The 21,265-nt window shown below is 36.8% G+C and overlaps 1 protein-coding gene across 2 annotated transcripts; it reads left to right on the plus strand.

Moving 5' to 3' along the window:
* Positions 1–1,620: 1,620 nt before the first annotated feature.
* MYOZ2 (myozenin 2) lies at positions 1,621–20,976 on the plus strand. Of its 2 annotated transcripts, none has more exons than XM_009583934.1 (6): positions 1,621–1,766; positions 2,324–2,419; positions 7,844–8,013; positions 11,276–11,405; positions 13,185–13,368; positions 20,555–20,976. In XM_009583934.1, exons 2-6 carry the CDS (start codon positions 2,344–2,346, stop codon positions 20,784–20,786), a joined length of 792 nt encoding a protein of 263 aa, XP_009582229.1. In that variant the 5' UTR covers positions 1,621–1,766; positions 2,324–2,343; the 3' UTR covers positions 20,787–20,976. The 2 variants fall into 2 exon arrangements, with proteins under 2 accessions (XP_009582229.1, XP_009582231.1); XM_009583936.1 differs by having other exon boundaries at positions 1,647–1,766; positions 7,778–8,013.
* The last annotated feature ends 289 nt before the right edge of the window (positions 20,977–21,265 follow it).

Below are 21,265 nucleotides of genomic sequence, written 5' to 3' on the forward strand. Positions count from 1 at the left end.
ATAATTAGTTAATGGAAATTGGAATGGACTAAACACAGGACTATCCCATTTGGGATACCTCTTGATATTTCCTCCTGGATCAAAAATTCAATTTTAAAGACAAGATCAGTGTCAATCAGTTGAATGCGCACTTTATAATTCCATTTGGATGTGGTTTTACTGAATTGCATTAGATTTTTTTTTTTTTTTCCAGTTCATGAAGTTAATTTAACATCTAAATTCTTCCCTACAGATCGATTGTACTTTTCTTAGGTTGGCATTTAACTGACATTCTCTACTTCATTACTGAAGTTATTAATGAAAATACTGAGTAGCATGAACCCTTGACAGGCCCTCCTGTGATCCAACTTGACAGCTTGGTGGTGAACCACTGAGAACAATCTTAGCCGTTAGTTGAATAGATAAGATTCAACCAAGACCTTGACCAAGTGGCTGATCCAAGCAGAAAAACTAGAAAAGACTTACCAATGAGTAACAGCAGCAGGTAAATTCTGATAGTGAGGATTAAAATGAACACCTCTTTGGGGCAGAGATGTCTAAGATCTCAGCAAAATGTTTTGCAAAGCTAAGCCTAGGAATAGAAAGCTTGAGGAAAAAGAATGCAATTTTTTGGTTGGACAGGCAGACTTTTAGGACATTGTATCAGGCACATATATTTTATCTGTCTCAGAGTGCTTCTTGCTTGAAAAGTTATGCACATTGTGCTGGTGTATTTTATTACTCTCCAGATTCCATTTACAGTCAGAATTCCTTTCTCCTGTCGTATCAGGATCCAAGCAATTTTCTCATCAATCCTCCAAGCCAAACAAGACCATAATTTTCCGTAAGAAAACGAAACTTCCTAGAACAAACCGAAATCCAAATCAGAAATACAAAAACTTCATCTTGCTTTTACTGACCCATAATTCAGCTAGCTGCATTCAGACAGGAGGGTAAGGGGGGAGTGTTTCCTTCGGCCACTGTTTCCTTCTATCCAAAGCTAGTTGCCATCATGAAATATCCGTGCTCTACATATCACACATTTCTTTGATAAACTGATACAACAGTATCCTGGAATGCTGAATATTACTTATTTCAAATTACTGCAGGTTTCTGTTCCTAATGCACAAAGAAAATTAAGAGATTTTGAAAAACAGTTTGCAAAGCATGTGCTTGTTGAGCAATTACTCCCTACCACATATAATACTGAAAAATTTCTCATTTCTTTTTCAGAACAGACTTTGTGTATCAGCCATCTGCCACTGACTTTAGCCATCAGCTACTACTGAAGCATGGTTTCATCTTTCACTAAAGGATTAGCCCATGCCATTCTCATCCGATATAGTCTTGCCCATCCATATATTTAACACCTTATTTTTTAATGTCTCTTTCCTGGTTATAACACGGAGATTATTATTCTCAGAGGTGATGAGGAGATGATCTGTACGAGTATGAGGGGAGCATTCCATTAAATCTTCCAATAAGCTCTGAAAGGGATATAAACTCTCTTTGTTGTGGGTGCAGTTGAAACTTTTCTGTTCTCTTCTTTCGCCAGGAAGATATGAGTGGCTGGAGTGTTTGATTCTATATATAACTAGTTGATGTCAGCTGGATGCCAATCCCTTTGAAGAGGATCAGCCCCCAGTTTGTCTCGGTACTAGGTACCATGCAGATCCAAGCACAAGGGTAGAAACCATCCTGGACCAGGCAGGTCATCCCCATACATAACTCCTGAAGCTTCAACTAAAGGGTTGAGATCGCCTTTTTCTGCACAACAAAACAGTAGGGTAAGTGTATTGTTTCCTGAAATATTTTGACATTGTCTGTCCTACAAACTGTCATATAAAAGACATTTATGTAACCTCTTGACTCTGCAATTGAAAGCGTGTTTATTTTTTTACTTAGTCAGAAATGCACTTTCTTTAAAGATGCCAGAGCATCTCATTTAGTTCCTCAAATTCCTTATTAGATTAAGAAATGTCAAAATGTAACATTTCTGAAATCATAAACCAAGATGCAATTAAAATATTAGTTATGAATTTACATCTTTTAATATAATGTGTAGATGTGAGAAGGCCTAGACCACTGACACTGATTTTGCTACAGAATATATGTAGCCAACTCAAAGTCCATTCCTTCAAATCTTCTGTCCATCAGAACATGTCATACCATCTGTCTGCAAGCAAGAACTGCCAGTGCATTTTGCACAATTAAAAGTGCAGTATTTCTAAATCAGAGTAACTAACTTCACTATTCAGCCATTCTAAACAGGCTATTAGAAATTAAAGTTGGCTGAATTGTGCAAGCTGGCTCAACAATGTAAAAATGTGTTGTTTTTTTTCAGCAAGGAATCAGGAAATCACAATGTTATCACATTCTGCCATGGTCAAAGAGAGGAAACAACAAGCATCAGCCATTATGGATGAAATACACAGAAATGGTATAGCGCTGAACCCAGCTTACTGTATATGCAATGTCTTCTAGCCCTCCCTAATATATTTTTTTAATCATAGAGTTTAACTCTCTTACAGCTTTGTCTCTGGGTGTTTTGCCATAAATAATCTTGTGGGAGTATCATGCTGCCTATGGTAACTAATCCTTTTGTAGTTGCCTCTTTTCATTTGAAAGCTATTTTCAGATGAACAACTGCTATGGAGGAATGAAGTAATCTAACAGCTGATGTACATTCTGCTAGGATAGCCTTTCAGAATATTATTTGGGGTTAATAACATGACTTCATACCATTTTAAAAGGCTATCATCTAAGAAACATGCTGATCTGTATCCTCTTTTTTTGCTCTGTTTCACACTGCTTTTTTATATGAATGATAAAAAATTTTGAAACAAATGTTTACATCTCTGTTCCTTCCTCTCAAACTTCATCTTTGTAACTAACAAATTTTACTAGCATTTGGCAATTCTCTCTAGTGCACAGCCACCAGTCTTATATGAAGAGATTTTACTTTTCGGTTGTTGCACTGATGAAAATGCAGACACTTATGAGAAGGTAGTTTGATTTTCTAAAACAGGTTCTTAAAGTTAGGCTTCTAGTGTGACAACTTAAGAAGCAATTAACTCAGTTGGGAACACAAATCTGCTTGGCTTTCATTAGGTATGTGCTGGATGCTTTTGGAGATCCTTCCAATCCTCCCCATGAAGCTTTTTTTCCATCTACGTAAAAGATCAATGTTTTAAAAGTGATAAGCACCCCACAAGCCTCACTGAAAAAACAGGAGCTCCATTAATATTTAGAATTTATGAAAATTATACCACTCACAGAAGATAAGACACTGAACATTAAATTCCAGTATTGAAAATCTTTCTTGCAGGCTTTTGCTCCGAAGAACTTGGGTATGGTTTCTGTACTCACTCACTGACCATTGTGATTGCAGAAAGAGTAGGACAAGAGACATAAGGTTTTTAGAAAAAGAAGCTACGAGTTTCAGTGCCTGGTCCTAGTCCTTCTGATATTTCCATAGTTTTTTTCTGTATTTTCTATTCCTAAGCAAATACCTCTTTCCTCTTTCCATTCTCCACTGAACACACACTTAACTCTGAAAGCCAGTCTGCGCTTACAAATTTCATTACAACTCCTTTTTTTTTTTTTGGTATTGTAAACCCAAGTACTATATGTGCCTGAAATAGCCTATAAGCTCTTCAGGGCAAAAAAAAAAGTCTTTCATACGTTTGTTTTGAACAAGGCATTTCACATGGTAAATGTTGCTACTATTCATAGCAATACTAATAAATCTACCATACAGTCCTTGAAATCATTGGAGTTATTGGATAATCTGTGCTGATGCTTGCATTTGCCTCACATAATCTGTCCTTTTTATTATTTATGTATTATCAGATTTGCTGTCAAGTTTAGATTCATACACACAGAATGACTGCTTATCCTACAAGATAAGCTGTGATATGTGGCCACTGAAGGCAATACTAACTCTTTAAGTGCACATTCTACTTTTGCATCTTCCCTGGATGCCTGGCATATTTAAATGTTAAAAAAATATGTAATTTCATTAAATAGGTGTGACAAGTGTCTGAAATTTGTAACTGTACAAGCTCAGTGAAACCAGTTAAGAAACAGAAGGATAATCAAAGCTGTAATCACACAAAGTATACGCTAGGTCTTTGGGACCAAATCTGAACAATTCTTGGAAAAATCAAGGAGAAATCTGTTTTTTAAATTACTAAATTCAGTTCTGTCAATTCTTGACATTTTATTTTTCCCCTAATTGTTAACTCAACAAGCTAAACCTGAGATCTGGAGGGTGAACTGCTGTCTTTCTGGGTTTTGCATTGCTATTAGTAATGAAGGTCCTGTACCTGGTAATTACATAAAAAGTAAATGTACTGTTTCAGCCAGTTTCACAGACCTATGAAACTCCCCACTGTTAACAGAGGTAAACAGTAACACAAGATTCTGTAACGCAAGCTCCAGTAGCTTGGAATGACACAGAAAGCATACCTACTGCATTTTTATTTCAGCCCCTTTTTATTATAATGCTTTCAGATAAACAGTGAATCTCAAATTCCTTGTTAAAAGATATTCATAGCAGAAACAGTTGTTGATAAGATACAAAATCAGCCAAGTTTTTATCAGTGTCTCAAAGATTACCAATCTCTGGGCAAGACTGGTAATGACTGAACTCTCCTGACTGAAGACCACATCTCCTGTTGGCTTGTGGGACATGACTTTGTGTTTTAGAGAAGTTCGACACATCATAAAATGTTGCCGGAATAGACGCTAACTGTAAACCCTCTTGTGGTCTCAGAAGAGAGACTGTAGTAGTAAATCAGCGTGTGGATGTAGTGACCTCCTCAACCCCTGGGTTTTTCACTAGCAGACTTGGACTAATCACAACATTTCTAAGACTACTTGGTAAACATGTATGTAAATACATATGTTTAAAGAAGCCCTCGGAGTTCATCAGGTTAGCCTTCAATTACACTTAAATCTCATGTCCAGTTCTATACTGTTTCTTAAATGCATTCTTCAGTAGCTACATGATTAACTATCTTTCATGATATAGTTAAAAAATCTTATTTCTGATACTATGACAAACATACTATCTGATATTCATTATTAAAATTTATAATCCAGATTAAGGTATTTGGAAGATTGTAAACTGGAGGATTAAAGGGGGATTAGGCAGTGAATGCAGGAGGAACTGTATGAATCATATTTAAATACAGTCTGTTATGATTTTAAGCACAGAACAGGAAGGACTTGGCAGGAACAAATTAAGAAATGAAGCTAAAAGTTTAAGATTAGGATTAAACTATGAATTAAACTTCCAGTATTAATTTACAATGTCCATTTATGACATTGATGTTCTCTATCATCCTCTAAATGTCCTCCTTTTCTCATTCTTCATCACCTTTTCTGCACTGACACTGAAACAATCCGTAGACACATCATAAAACTAGACAGATGATTAGATTTTAGTTGGCAAGGGATTCAAATGAACTTCACACTTATGTTTTTGGGATGCTGCCTGGATACACAATAGTACACAACTGTGGGTTACAAAGTACCTTGGAGCCTTCAGTTAACATTAACAAGAACAGTATGCATGTAAGGGAACAGCAAAGCCCAAAATAGTTAATATCCAGTGTGTCCCAGAAGAATACTGAGTGGTTTGGACAGAGATCTGCAATCACCTTGGCACCCCTGTCTCTGGGGATGTACATACTACCCACTCTGTGTACAATGAAGAAAAGCTTTTTCTGTGTGAAAATGTTGCTGATTTGAGGGGTGAATTTCTTACTCCTTACTAATATAGAACCATCCAACAGTCCAGACCCCTGGAGTCATCTTGAGAAATGACAAAATCAAAATATGACTTGTGGGTCTAAATTTCAGGCCACAGGCCAATAACTTGTGCACTTATCTCAACAACAGAGCCAAAACCCCACCACTATCTGTCACTGATATGGCTACATTGGGCAAGCTGAGTCATTTTCTTCCATGTTAAGAACTCTCTGTTTTGTAGTCACCTCTTAAATAACAGGAGGGTGTCAGGATTCTTTGCGCATGCTATATTTAAAGCAGAAGTGCATGCTCCGGCTCATGATACAGTTAGCTTGCTCTTGCTCCAGTTAAATCTACTGCAAACATTCAATTGAAATCAGTATGAACAGAAGGGGATCAACAGTGATGCGCTCCAGGGCCCACAAACTTTTTTGATTTATTACATGGAAAACTCTTGCCTATACAGCTTTGGCTAAATATTTAATATACCTGTCTCAGTTCAGTTTTCCTAAATGTCAGCAAATCACACTGTTTTTCCAACATAAAGTTACTAGGAGATATATGCCATGTTGAACGTGCCATTTACACAAAATGAAACTCTGTGTATGCAATATTAACTTTGACATTAGGTACCTTCTGCAGTTAACTAATTTGTAATGTTAATTTTAAACTGGGCTTCCTGTGTGCTCACTCTGGAAGCAAGACACAGTGTCTTACATACGATTTGCTTTCATTTCATTTTATGCATTAAAATATATGTCAAAGTTCAGAATTTCAAATCCTGTAGATCACAAGACGTGAAGAATAGAATGTCTTATTATTAAAGAAATAACAGAATGTGACTTTGAATTAGTGGATCAAATAAACATACCAGACCATTGATATAACCCTCAAAGCACACTGCATCTTCCTATATTTCTTCCTGAAATTTATGAACAACTGAGGAGAACAATTTCAATTAATGAAATGATAAATATTAAAGTAAGTGGCAATAGAAATTATTTTCTTAAAAATTCTGTTTTTACTATGCAATCCAATTATTGTTATATTTGTTAAATTCTACAACCTTCTAAGCAGAAATACATTAGTAGAAAATAGTTTGTTCAGTGTTGAAGCTACTGTATTTTAAGGTTTAAGCTTTACCTATAAGCTGAGGACATATAGTGAGAGAGTTCAGTCACTAAGCAACAGCTTGCTCGTTGCCACTAGCATCCCAGTTTCCAGAACATTACCACGAAGATGACCAGTAGAGTTCCTGATATTCACTGTTCTCCATTCACAGTCCCAATTGATCTCCCCTTCCCCTGCTTATGCATTTTCATTTTCAAATCGCCCAAGAGGTCACTAAAGACAAAGAAGGAATTTCTCCCAAGCAGTGAACAAAGTAATATTGCATCTAGTAATTCAGCTTCCTCTTAGAGAGAATTAAAAAGAAAATGTTCTAAATTTATCAATTCCTAGAAGCACGTTGTAATTCTTTGTTAGGGCTTTCATTTTCAACACCTTGAGCTTTATTTTGAAAGCTTCTTTAAAAAGAGTTAAAAAATACTGTTTAATACAGACTTTCTAATGCAAATTTTTCTTAAAGTACAAAACATGCCCTAGATTTCAAAAGCAAGCAGAATATTAAAGAATAATTGAAAATAAAATGTTTATAAGCAATAAGAAACTGGTAGGTATGTTTAAAAGGGGTTACCTGCTCATCTATCCAATGCAGGACACACAAAGCTAACTGAAGGTTTGATGTTAGGAACACTAGGGTCAGATGGAATTTTGTTCCTGGTTTCAGCAGAAGCCAGTTTTTACCAGTCTGCTACTAAGATGGTGTATAGGACATTATAGACCTGATTTTGATAACAGCTGGATGCCATTCAACTGAAGTAAATTTGGAGCTGCAGATGTTTAGCATCTTCGAAAAAAACGGTTTGTGGTGTTCAATACTCTGCTCCAAAATTTTGGAAGAATGATTAAGTTCACTAACACCGTCTGAAGCTATGTTATGTGTTAGATAAGTATGCATTAACATGTTGTTCGATTTCAGGTGTAGGGTATGCAATATTAGGCATTTAAGAAAAACAGAGGTATGTATTTATCCATTCTATTGCAGTCTCACCCAGTTTAAACCTTGGGAAAAAGGTCAGCACTCCCAGAGATATCATGGTAGAGGAACTATCGACACTCAGCAACAGAGGTGCACGACTCTTCAAGAGACGTCAGCGGAGGTCAGACAAATACACATATGAAAATTATCATTATGTAGCGAACAAGCCAAGAAATGTGAGTATTTTGTAATAACTTGTTAATGAAACACAGTGAGACTACCTTGGGGTTCCCTTGGTGCTCATGATACACACTGTGCATGATTCATTTGTAGTTTCAGGAAGAATAAAAGCAAAATCCTGTACTAGAATGAGAGTAACATGAAGTGAGCCATTTGTATTTTATTGAGCTCCTATAGACAAATAAAAAATCTGAAAGCCTTAATACTTAAGGACATCACATTCAAATCATTCTCATTCAAATCTGATTCAGGTCACTAGTGATCAGAGTTCTTATCCTGTAACAATTGGCTCATTGACTACTGAAAATTAACTAGTTAATGTGAAAATTAACTAGTTAATAATATTCATAAGGTTGGAAGAAATAAGAGTCTGTTTCATATAACCAGTAAGTATTTTTATTAAAATAGGTTGGTAGTCTCAACGTGGTTCCTAGGCAGCAAAATTATTCTCACAACTGGCACTAATACACTTCTGGCCTGCCTGTCTCAACAGGGAGAAAAAGGATGGAGCTTGTCACTGAAAGACAATTATTCTTCGAATTAGTCCTTCAGGAATTTGGTTAAAGCATTAGTGATATCCTGGGAATCTTCATGGCAGGAACTAAATGCACCTGGTGTTGGTCTCATCTGTGGCCTTTGCAAAATATTTAAACCTTTTGCTTAACTTCTGAAAATAGGGACAACAACATTCATAAATTTTACCTAACATTTGAACATGAATACTCTATGCCCAGTCTAATACAGCACGTAAGCAGCCCCTCTAATTCCCGTACTGTACTAAATTCTGCTTCTCAGTTCCATGTATGCATCCCCACTGATTTCAGATACAAAGGTACGCGACTAAAGCAGCAGAATTTCTCCCAGTACTTTTAAGCTGCTTTGAAGATGAAAAGAAATACATGCTACAAAAGTTAATTATTATTAATTAACCTAGGAAACATTTCTTGTAGAACAGCAATTCCCTTTCCCTGAAGCTTTTACAACTAATCATTGCATAGGTAGTGCTATGATTGTGTTAGCATCTGACCACTACAGAATCCATACAAAGACTTTGACTCAATTCTTCTTTAATCTTCACTTGGGATAAGAAAAATAGTAACAATACGTACTGTATTGTTGTGATACAATCGTGTACCGGTACAAATAGGAAACAAATTATTAATCAAAACAGCAAAGCACCAAAGGGCTTACTCATATTATGTTAAATTTTACTAAAGAAAATACACACACACTTGTAAATTAATCAGAAACAATAAAATGAATGCAATTTGTTGACTCTAAGGAAACTTTTTGTCTAGTTGCATTTCATAAGGAGGCTTTGGGAGCAGACAATAAAAGAGGCATTTGCAATTTACCGTTGTCCATGCTAACCAAAATGTTGAGGAATCTCACAACAGCCAGAGAGGCTATTATTGGAGTTGAGTTCAATATTTCCAACATCACAGCTGAAATCTCTAAAATATTTTTGTTCCCTTCTTGAAGAAGGAATTCTCTACGCTTTGTTGACTGTAAAGGTAAATACATTTGTAATTCTGTGGCCGTTACATTTCCCATACAAAAAATTAACTTTACTCGGGAAGAAAAGTATGTCTTAATATCCCGTGTCATAGAAGAAAAATTTTTAAGTTTCTTTTTCTATGGTGCAGATATTTCTAACTTCTTTGGTCACTCAATCAACAGAAATTAAATTACACAGGGATTAAATGGGATCATGTTTGAGTTTTGATAAATCTGCCTTTTTAAAATAAATCTGCACAAAATAAATCCTATATAAAAAATCTGCATAAATCTATTGAACACCCAAAACTATTATTAGAACACTATTATTTAGAAGCCCATCTATGAATACCCCGATTTCTCCCTCTATTGAGTATTAGAAACTACACAGATAAATTCTGAGCACAACACCATCAATCTCGTCAGAATTTCTGTATCCAGTTCCATGCTTCTGCTACAAAGTCTGACGGATCAGTTCCCCTCTAGTCTACTTCTTCCCACAAAAACACAGAGTACACATGCTATAGTACACATGCTATAGTACACATGCTGTACAGTCAGTATGACATTCTGACATGTGAAAAAATTATTCCCCTTTGGTTTCTGTTCCCTTCCCTTAAATGCCTATTTAGCCACCACTGGTGTTGTCTTCATCATCTTTATGATCCTACCTGCCAAAATTAATCTTTCTAATATACTTCAGGATGGCTAGAAAACATATTGCCTTGATCTTTTTTTGTTTCAAGTTTAAACAAGTATTATTTGTTTGCTTTCCTACTTTATGAAACTCTTACTCTGAAACAGTCTATATTTAAATTGCTTTTAGCCTATGTGTCATAGCTAAAATAAGATACTGACTTCTTATGAGATTCTAATTCTATATTTATGCAACAATGATTAAGCCTTTGGATGTTTCCTTAGAACCGATGACCTGATAGGAGGGTGGAAAATAACAGCGTATCATGAATCTCCAGAAAGTGACCTGCACTGAAGTTGTTATTTCTACTACAAATAAAGGAAAAGAAAATCCCAAACAAAAGCAATTCAACAAATGCAGTGAATTTTCAACTGATATGGGAAGAGACGCTTTGAAGAATCAGTGCTTTGAAACTCAGATGGCTCAAACTTGCCAGATTTCTTGAATCTTTGGGTAGCAAGGGTGCTCTGTCTGGCACATAACAGCTTCTAGCGTCTAGTGATCCAAGGGACACATTTTATGGGCCTCCCTGCCAAAGATCTACTCTTTGCTGTGAACCACACAGCCCACACGCACAGGTAGATTTTGTGGTGATTGGTGTAAGCAGCAGATGGGATGAACTCTCTTCGTAGACTGCATATCAATATTTAAATATCCCAAACTTAGGAAAAGGTCAGACAACTCAGCTGGATGGTTATAAGGCTTTAGGAGTCTTGCTGACCTAGCTCACAACACCTCCGATCCTTTCAATAAAGCATTCACACACTTGTAATACAGACATTTAAAATTGTGCTGGGATATCATTCTTAACACTGAAAAATTACTCATTTTGATTACCCAGCCAATGTAAGAGAGTTGTTACATCTTCTGGCTAACAGCCAGAAAATCCTGGGGAGTGCTATCTAGCAAACAGGGTACCAAACAGCAAGACAGTATGCATTCGGGTAGTATACCCAGGATCTCAGATCTGGGCTGTAAATTGCAGTATCGCTCCAACCCTCAACAGAGAATCACAGAGGCTTTTTTTGCCTGTGCTGTCAATATTTATTTATTTTTGAATGCAGCGTGGAGAGCCCATACAGAGTGTTAAAATGGACGGCCTCAGTGTGGAAGGAATTCCCCAGCATGCCCCAATGACACCTCCTAATACACCTGATCCCCGGAGCCCACCACATCCTGACAACATTGCCCCAGGTAATATATGAGTTTACAGACATTAAATATATTTAGTTCTCATTTCACGGCAGAGGAAGGACCTCTTTATAAAACAGTGTCTTCAACAAGAATTTGTTAATGGACTTACTATTAGAAATTGATAAATTTCAGTCAGATAACTAATCAGAATCTCCCACAGAAATGTAAAGTGGTGCTCTTCAGTTGCTTCTGTTCATTTTTAAAGATTTGATATGCCTTTTTTACTACTTCTCCCTAAACTGATAACATACATTAATATCAAGAGAGACGGCTCCTATATGTACTGGTCTTATAAACATTGAGAAACAGATCTGCAGATTTAAAACCAGATTAATATAGTGATTTTTCTCTGCCATACCTTTGTTTCTAATATGCAACACACTGCTCAACAGTCTGAAAGTTATCCATTGTAGTTTAATTAGCCATAAATGTAAATCTGAAGTCACTGTAAGTTTTGCTAGAAACCTTTACAGAGGAGCAACTTAAAAAGGAATTTGCCTCTGGCTGCATAAACTGTTCTTTTTTAAGTCCTTAACTGTGAGGGTACTGTTGTCTTTATTTAAAGCAGTGAGCTACAAGAAGGCCTTATTTTGTATTCTTTAAAGACTAGAGAAGGCTAATTTGTTTTAATTAATTTATTCAGTGATATATCCCTTCTTCCTGTTTATGAATTATCCATGAGCAGACTGTGGTTTTTACAAATTCATTCTTTGTTCAGAATTACTCAATGCATGTCTTGTGCAGACCTTTTCCAGTCTATGTAAACTAGGTCAGTGCTACTCTGTTAGTGACTGCGAAGACTCTGTGCATCCATTGGTCAAATACAGTGCGAACAGAGGTCATTTCCATTGCTAAGACATGATAGAAATCTTCAAGCCTTTCTTTAGGCAAAAAAGGTCTGGCAAAAGGAGTAGATATTAAACCACAGGGATTTTTTAAGCTTATAGAAGGAAACAGCCTTAATTTAAAGAGCTAGATGTAGTGGGAGGATAAAAGGGTAGAAAAAAATTTCCCTTATTTTTCAAATAAATAGTGTAACTCATATAATTGGATAATCCCTTCTGGTTTTAATTCTTCAAATTGTACATTAAAGTCTGAATTCTCCCCACCCCCCAAAAAACCCCCGCCCCCCCAATATTTATTCCTGTCATGTTGTACTTGGCTTTAGAAGAAATCACACTGAATATGGAATTTATTTATTTAGTAAAATTCTGATCAGAGCCCAATCCTCAGATGATTAGACAGAGAAAACAACTGATTCTTCACGTTTTCAGATGATGAAAAGGATCAGAGAACCAAGTAGGTAGGGCACTTGAAAGCATCTAAGGCAGAGGCAAAAACAAAAACTTCACTATAATAGCTGTGATCCTAACTCCTTTTAATACTTTTGGAAAATTTCACCCAAAGACTACAGAATTATCTTAGTTTTAACCAAAAGGCTATTTTTAAAATCCTTTTGTTAATTCAGGCCAAGGGCTGCGTAGCTGTAGTCTGGTTTCAAACAAATGCTTATAATGATAGAAACAAATTTATATAAAACTAAAATAAACTTAGCCTCAAAAGAGGGTGGAATACTTTGGAGCAGTTACCTAAAAGGCTACAAATTCCCCCTGCCAGCTTCCTGTTTCTGTGTAGCTTTGGCGAGGTGACTTGATCCAAGTATTCATTTTACCTACCTGTGAAATTATGGTATGTTACTTCCTAGTTACATAGGATGGTGGTAAGGAAGCAGAAAACACACAGTATTATTATAATGGTTTTCCCTTGATTGCCTTGCAGGATATTCTGGACCACTGAAAGAAATTCCTCCTGAAAAGTTCAACACTACTTCTGTGCCAAAGTATTATCAGTCTCCCTGGATAGAAGCCATTAGGGATGATCCAGAGCTGCTGGAAGCTTTATATCCTAAACTTTTTAAACCTGAAGCAAAGCCAGAACTGCCTGACTACAGGAGCTTTAACAGGTAATTCTGAATGGACACTGAATTTTACAGTGCAGAGAAAATTGCTATGAAATGAAATGTTTCCACCAGCTGTAAAAAAACCTACCACCTGTGTTTGCAAGTATATGCATAAACATGAACACGCACACAGATTACAAGTAGCAAACAAGAGCATTAAGGAGGAAACTAGTCTCTCTCTAAAGTATGGACCCAAAATTAAATTGTAGAACCAGGAACGTAAGATGAACTGTTGAAAATACTGAAAGAAAGAAAGAAAGAATCAGAATCCAGTGTACTCAATAAATGGGAAACATGGGCTACAGCAATGCTTCAAACTCCTTTCGGTATTTCTGTTGTTGACTTCAGCAGGTACGGGATCGTAAGATCTATCAGAGAAACTCTCAGTCAAAACTTTGTTTGTAAGCTGTATAATGCAAACTACTTTTTTTTTTTAATACAATTCACATGGCTTGTTTTTAGGCAATGATAGTGCAATGAACTTTATCCCTCAACCAGTCCCTCACACCAAATAATTAGCAGATTGCATATTTTATTGCATTTAACATTTTTTGTACCTTCCACAACCTTCGGTAACAAATTAACAGATAAAACTTTACAGGCAGACTTAAAAAACATTTATGTTATGGAATCTGAGAGTGAAGTTATTTACATAGTATGCTAAGGCTTTCAGTAGAACTTCTAGATATATGGACAATATTGGGTTTTGAACTATTTTAGAAAGTTTTAAAACACATTCTTACTTATGTCCTTGGCTTTCATTCATACCATTCACACTACCTTTATTTATTGAACTTCTGAACAATTTTCCTCTAAATAACCCCTGCTGAGTTCCAGATAACTGAGCCAAACCAAAACCCTTCTTCAAAATGCCAGACAGCAATCTACCGAAAAACAAAATGGCTCATGGCAATATAAACTTACTTGTGTTGCTGCCATTGAGGTGGGCATCAACTATGAGTGCAAGGACTAAAAAATTACACAATTCACCATCAAAACTGGCACTGCAGACACTACACTAATTCTGATTTCCTAACAGCAATATACATCACCATGTTAATAATTAAGTCTGTGTGGCACACTCTTCTCAGCAGACAAAATAGCAAATACAAGTCAGAGAGATGTGTCACAGCTGCTAACATTGGAACAGTAACAGCACAGTTTATGTACTATGGTTATTGTAACTGAAAAAAAAAAACACCAACAAAAAACCACCAAAGATACATATACATGGAATAGAGACAGAATCAGTTCTCCCTCTCACAAGATTCTGAGTCCAGCATGCGAGTCGTTACTGTGAAAGACAGGATCAGACAGGGCACAGAGGCCTCATTAATAGGGATATGTGTCTTGAGATGGTATCTGATGGCTTCTTTGTGGATTTTTAGCTGCTCTGTGGTCCCATATTCTGTAAGTTGTCCTCTTTACAATGCTAACTGTTCGTATTTCTTTCTATGAGAATTTTCTCTATGTATGACAAGGCAGAACTGTGGCTCACGACAGTTTGAATTTCTTGAACATATGTGTATTCATATAAGGAAAAGGTCAATATTCTCCCATTAAAACCTAAAACCTGGCACATGAATCCAGATCCAGACTATGAAATTGGTAAATTCAAAACGTAAGGCATACAAATATAATCCACCACAACTCTCCTTCTCATGGAAAAAATCCACATCCAGAAGAAAATAAAAGGGTGCCTGCTGGACCTAGAAAAGCTGTTACATACAGTACACTCAGATTTATATTTTCTAGCTAGAAGGAGTAGATCCAAAAAGAAATTGAGCATTTGCGAAATTGAAATTCAAGATACTAGCCTCTTGGAGAGGATTTTATAGCCATGACTTAGGCATCTACACTCCTAAAAATGCACACAAGAGTGGGGTGTCTGATTATGTGATTCAAACCAGACAGCACACTGCATGCCAAGCTAACCAACAGAAAACATTACAGAGAAGGCTAAATGGGACTTAAATTTCTCTTTGCTAAGGCCATCAGCACCTAATTCTGTCTGCCTATCCTCAGGTCAGGGCTAGATTAAGGTCTTCCTTTCCAAAAACAGAGCAGGGTCACATGTATTCTTCTAAAGTTTTTGCAGACAATAAGGTTAATTTCTTTGGAAAGAGCATTTTCCTAGAACATGGCTAACCTGGATTTATTTATACAGAAATGTCAAACCCTGAGGAGAGGTGTAACAACCAGTTTTCTGGCTCTTCCATGGAAGAGGTGGGAACACTCTCCACTTCCCTTATTAAGACCTATGCCATAGTACAGAAGATAATAAACCTCTTTGGGCTAGTGGAAGTAAACATCTTTCTCTAGCTGAACAATTAAGAAACTCACTTGGGGAAAGAGAAACCTGGGCCTACATCTGAGTTGCCAGATCTTTCAATGCACTTTCTTTAATTACTTACAGTAAATTGCTTACAGTAAATTAAACAAACAGATTTAGGAGCAGAAAACAGGACCTACACTTCTCTGCTATTAGTTGTGTGGCCTGATGTCTAGGCTAAGAGTCCTACTCTGTCTAATCCAAGTAATTTTTTATTTCTGGGTACCACTTTTGCTGGAATACTGTATGTGAGCAGTTAGGTCCACTCTTACAAAGAGACGTCCTCAGACTGAAGAGAATCCAAATCTCTTGTAGAACAGCTCCGGCCACAGACATACTATTATTTGACACAGAGGTTCAACACTAACAGCCATGGGGTTTGGGTGAAAGTGCCATGATGTGCTATTTTACTCAAAGCTTGCTGCAGTATCACATTATGTGTGTTTTCAAGCATGGAAGGCAAAAGATTATTAATTAGAGAATCACAGATGAGCTTTGATGTAAGACAGGTGCAGCTGCCAGTATAGCTAAGATAAAGGCAGATCTGAGCATTTGTATAAGGAAAACACTAGGCGTCTCAGGAATTTAGCAGCCTATGTGCTTTGCGCATAAGGTGAGATATCTCTTTGGACTTCTGTGTCTAGATCCTACTAAGTCATTCTGTGCATCTAGGTCACAGCATCTTTGACTTCTTTAATTGCAGTCTTGGAGAGAAAGCAAATGATACTGTATTAAACAATTAAAGTGCAATATAATAGCACCATTTTGTTATCAGTGAGGGTATCAGTCAGGACTTTCTATCATGCTTTATCATTCAATAAAGTGCCATTATGTTTGTTCTCCTGCAAAACACTAGTACAGTCATCATTAGTCAGGAGGGGGTGTGGTTTACAGTAAGTGTGATGCATAGAACTCCCAAAGGAAATGGGCCTGAGATTCTTCCCAGTTCATTCAGTGGTATCTGTTAAATGGCACTCAGACTTTACAGGCCATATTCAGGTTCCTTTCCACTTTCCTTGTTACACAACAAACTGTAAAAGCAACACAACTTTAGCAGCTAGGGACATCTGATGTGTTGGAACAGACGCACACATGCATGGTTTAACAGCATATTCAGCACTAAACAGCATTCAGGTTTTTTTTCCCACTGCCAGCAATGAGGAGGCAACTCTGGACCCTGTAGCAGTGCAGTTTTTATAAGAGTAGCAGAATCAGAACTAAGGAATTCATAGAAGTATTAGTTGGGATCTGATATGCATTTTATGCTGCAGGGATCTTGCAATTCTGGCCGGTCAATGAAGGAAGAAGCGATGGCAGAAAATGTGCCTTCTGAGGCAGGGCTTTCTGTGCGACAGCCAGTAACGGTTTAATACCACATAGCACTAGACAGAGTGGATGATCAGAGAAATTGGGTTTTGAGGATCTCTGAACAGACTGTTCAGACAAGGCTACCCTTCCTCCTCCTGGATGAAAACGAATCTGTGCTACCAGAGAAATGCTGCAGAACAGAGCCACGCCATCTGATTTCTTTTGGAGATTAATTCCTATTAGGATTGAAGAACTATTTACTAGTGAAAAAATTTCTTGCCTCCTTTACCAGTGTGTAAGCACCTAGTGTTTCATCTGTGGAAAAGACAGCATGAATCTACCTTTGTTCAGGAGTTTGTAATATCTGTTAAATTAGTACCTTTATTCCATCTGCTCTCTTGGAGCTGGATAAAATGTCAAAGGTAGGGTTATGAGTAATATACAAAGCACTACATCTTACTCACATAAGACAAGCAAGTCTGACTAGTTCTGCCTCTCCTACCAGATAAATTCTTGCTCAGCTTTCTCAATTCCCAAAGACTACTGTTTCAAAAACACTACAGGAATCCAATCCATCTGGACTGGGATCTCTTTTTATTTATTAATGGATTCTGAACTCTATTGTAAAAATGCTGAGATCCAGAGCCTCAGAGGAATTTTGGGTGCTAACTTGAAGTGATGTGAGATTAGTGGAAGCTGGGTGCTTAGCTAGTTCCTTAGCACCTAAATACCTCCGTGAAATTGGCATTACTAAGCTACCATGAAGCTCTGAGCATTTTGCAGGGTCAGGTTCTTTGCTCCTATGTCTCCTTTTTGCACAAAATTAACAATAAGCAGAATGTTCTAAGAATGACAGTCCCATTTTAAAATGTGAAAGTCACGTTTTTCGTAATTATGTAATTGAAGGTGCTAATCCAATACAGTTAAAACATTTCTTCAGACTTTCCCAAATAATCAACTACAAGTAGCCTCCTATGTTGAGACAATATAATGTTCAATAAGAAAGACTGCAGGAAAAAAAAAGAGAAGCCCTGCTAAAACAACAGCTAAAAATAAATGTGGTTGTGCCTGCTGTTATTAAATCACGCACCTACTTTTTAGGAATATGCAAAGTGAATATTAAACAATCTCTTACACTTCCTGGTGCCACTTCCTATGACTCTGAACCAGCATTTCCGCCCTTATTATGAGCAATGACTACTGGAATTTTTTACGCAGGAGTTTTAGGCTTCTACAATGAATCAGAGCTCAAGTGATACAGTTGATGTGCACACAACACAGGTCATTACAACACCATGTTGTCAGACACGTTATTGCTCACAAAAATACACTGCTGCTGTAAAGGAAAATTAACATCTATTAGCCAATTACTGTGCTCTCCTTCATGTCGATCATCATGTGCTTCTGCCTAGCATGCAAGGCCAGACTTTGTATAGGAACTACATGGGGTTTTTTCCCACAAAAGATACTTGAATTTCTACAGAACGCTCTCCTGTTTCTGTTACCTATAGAAACATGATGTACTTAAAACCCAAAAATATTACAAAGAGGAAGTTTTACACTATAAAATTGTTTTGCATTTTATACAGCTATTATTCTTCTGTTCATATTGATTATCCCTCTAATTTACATATGGATGAGAATTAAATATTACAACAATGTGAGAATATGTATATTAATTAGAGCAGCAATTAAAACAATCTTTATTATCCTGTAAGATGTAGATCACTGCATTCACTCTGTGCCAATTACCAAGCAATTATTTTTAATCAGTATCATACGGTATCCAATTTGACATTGTGACCTAGAAGACAGTTTCACAAGAAAAGCGTGATACCACAGGCACTTTGTATAAAGAATTTCCTTTGACCTCAAGAGAGTTTAATGCCTGGACTGGCTGCTGCTGCAAAATCTTGTCTTGTCTTCATTTGAGAAACAGTTTTAGAGCTTAATCCAAAGCAGTGCTCTTCTCTCAGTAAGTGTGCGTGCCCAGAACTTTCATGATTTTTTATATCTTACAGGATTGACCGTTTGGAGTTTACACCATCCCCTTCAACAAATGCTGCTCGTACCGAAATTCAGTGAATTATCTGTGTAATTACACAGCAGTACCATTTCTTTTAGGCCACAGAATTATTTTTGTGAATTAATCTCTTTTTTGTCTGTGCGTGTACTTAATTCTCCGGAGGTTTTATCTATAGTTATCTTGCTGAAAATCCTAGTCAGATCTTCAAATGATCTCTTTTCATTTCTGTTGGTATGAATTTCTCTGGGCTTCTGCTATAATACCTGGAGCCACTGGAAATATATACCAGCAGATCTGATGTTTTGTACCAAACACACAAAACCTACCAAGGCTGGTGAAATTCCATTTCAACAAAAATTCATTTTCGCATGCCATTATGTATCTAGCTTTGCAGAAATCAGGTGCTCATGTGTAGCTTAAAAATCTGACACTCTCAACTGGCCAGAATATATCCCAGCAAAGTTATGCAGCTGATCAAAATGCAGAGCACATATAATAGTCTGTTTGGTCACGTTTGCTTATACAAAGGAGTCTGGAAAAAGTGACAGAAAAACTCAGGGGTTTTTTTTTCAGCCTAGAAACCTGCAAATATAGAAGAATCATGGGAGGTATTTGGAAATACCGTTGTTTTAAAATATTTGCAAATGTATGTAACAGTCAGTTCCTGCTTAGTATTTCTTATCTTTTAGTTTCTCAGGCTTATCGCCTGAGGGAATATTTACAGTTAAATAACATGAAAAATATTGGCCGAAGACTAGTGGCCAATTTCAGCCAGTGTTTCAAGGTTTAGTTACATAAACATTTTCTTCAGAAACAAAGCTGGTGTAAGAAGTCCTCACCCATTCCCCTCCTTTCCAGAGAGTGTTGTCTTTGGCTGTTCCTTTCTGCTTCAAATTACGTTTTACTGCCTCCTCACTTGTATTGCTACAGTTGTTTGAGCATAATGATATAAACCGGATTGCTGAAATAATTTGGATTTTAAAATGCTCCTTTGTTCTGAAGGGTCTTTGTTTAACCCAGAAGCGACCCAAGTTTATAGCACAACCCACATACATTCTAACTGCTACAACAATACGGTGCTGAAATATAGTGTAGTGGGAAGAACAAGCAACAGGGGATAGGAGAAAATGGGGTGAGAACTTCCTAAACTAATTACCTGCTAGAGAGAATGTGTTGAACTATGTTTTCAGATTTATCAACTTATCACCAACAAAGTAAGTTTAGTAACTGTGACTCACCAATGACAAGGTTTTCTTGCAACATCTTTTTCCCTCGGCTTTTCTGTTCATTTGAATTTTGAAGAAGGCGGAAGGCTTTATCTAAGGGAAAATAAATCAGATCTTAAAGAGAATTTGCCAGAAAAACAATCAGAGTACTTTTCCCAAAAAGCTTGAATATGTAAACAAGAAATTGTACCAAATCTGTATCATTAAAATAGTTTCTGTTCTTTTCAGCTCCTGGGAGGAAAAGAAAACAGGTATTTTTAAAATGACATTTTACTTTTATTTCTCTAATATCTACAGAGTTGCCACTCCCTTTGGTGGTTTTGAGAGAGCATCAAAGCTGGTTAAATTCAAGGTACCAGATTTTAATCTACTCATGCTAAATGATCCCAGATTCATGATCCTTGCAAACCCTCTTGCTACCAGAAGATCCTTCAATAGGACTCCTAAAGGATGGACGTCCGAGAATATTCCTGTAGTGTTCATTCAGCCTTCGGATTCCAACACCGTTCCAGAAACAGAGGACCTGTGAGAGAAGCTGCACTCTGCATCGTACAAAATGCTGAAAGCTGCACACCCATGTATTTTTGGTCCAAATACTACTATAGGCTACTGACAAAATTTTTCCTTGGCAGCTGGAGTATAAGTAATAATGTCTGATGCAGTGCCTCTTTTCTGGCACCTAGTTTCATCTGTAGACATAATATAAATAAAGTAATTTGGCAAATGTGATGGAGATATTTTCTATTTGTGTTTCCATGTTCTTCTTTTACTTCAGCGAAAACTACAGTATTTCTAAAATCTTTGCTTGTCATTTCAGAACAAGTGTATTAAGAAAAAAAAGTGACACTACTATAAAGGGATTTGATTTGATAGGTATGCTGATTATGGTAAAACAGCCGAGCAACAGTGAACTCAGTGCACTCCGAGTACTGCCTGCTCAAGATAAGCTCTGACAAATCAACCTTTTTTCCCAACTCTGCTTTCAGCCAATGTTAAGAATTTTGTCAT

This window comes from Fulmarus glacialis, unplaced genomic scaffold, assembly GCF_000690835.1.
Source record: "Fulmarus glacialis isolate BGI_N327 unplaced genomic scaffold, ASM69083v1 scaffold27598, whole genome shotgun sequence".
NCBI lineage: Eukaryota > Metazoa > Chordata > Aves > Procellariiformes > Procellariidae > Fulmarus > Fulmarus glacialis.

Excerpts from the sequence above, each read along its gene's own strand:
- MYOZ2 (XM_009583934.1), top strand. The coding sequence starts at position 2,344 with ATGTTATCACATTCTGCCATGGTCAAAGAGAGGAAACAACAAGCATCA. Across the intron at positions 8,014-11,275 it reads TAGCGAACAAGCCAAGAAAT|CGTGGAGAGCCCATACAGAG; the intron begins GTGAGTATTTTG and ends TTTTGAATGCAG. Across the intron at positions 11,406-13,184 it reads TCCTGACAACATTGCCCCAG|GATATTCTGGACCACTGAAA; the intron begins GTAATATATGAG and ends ATTGCCTTGCAG.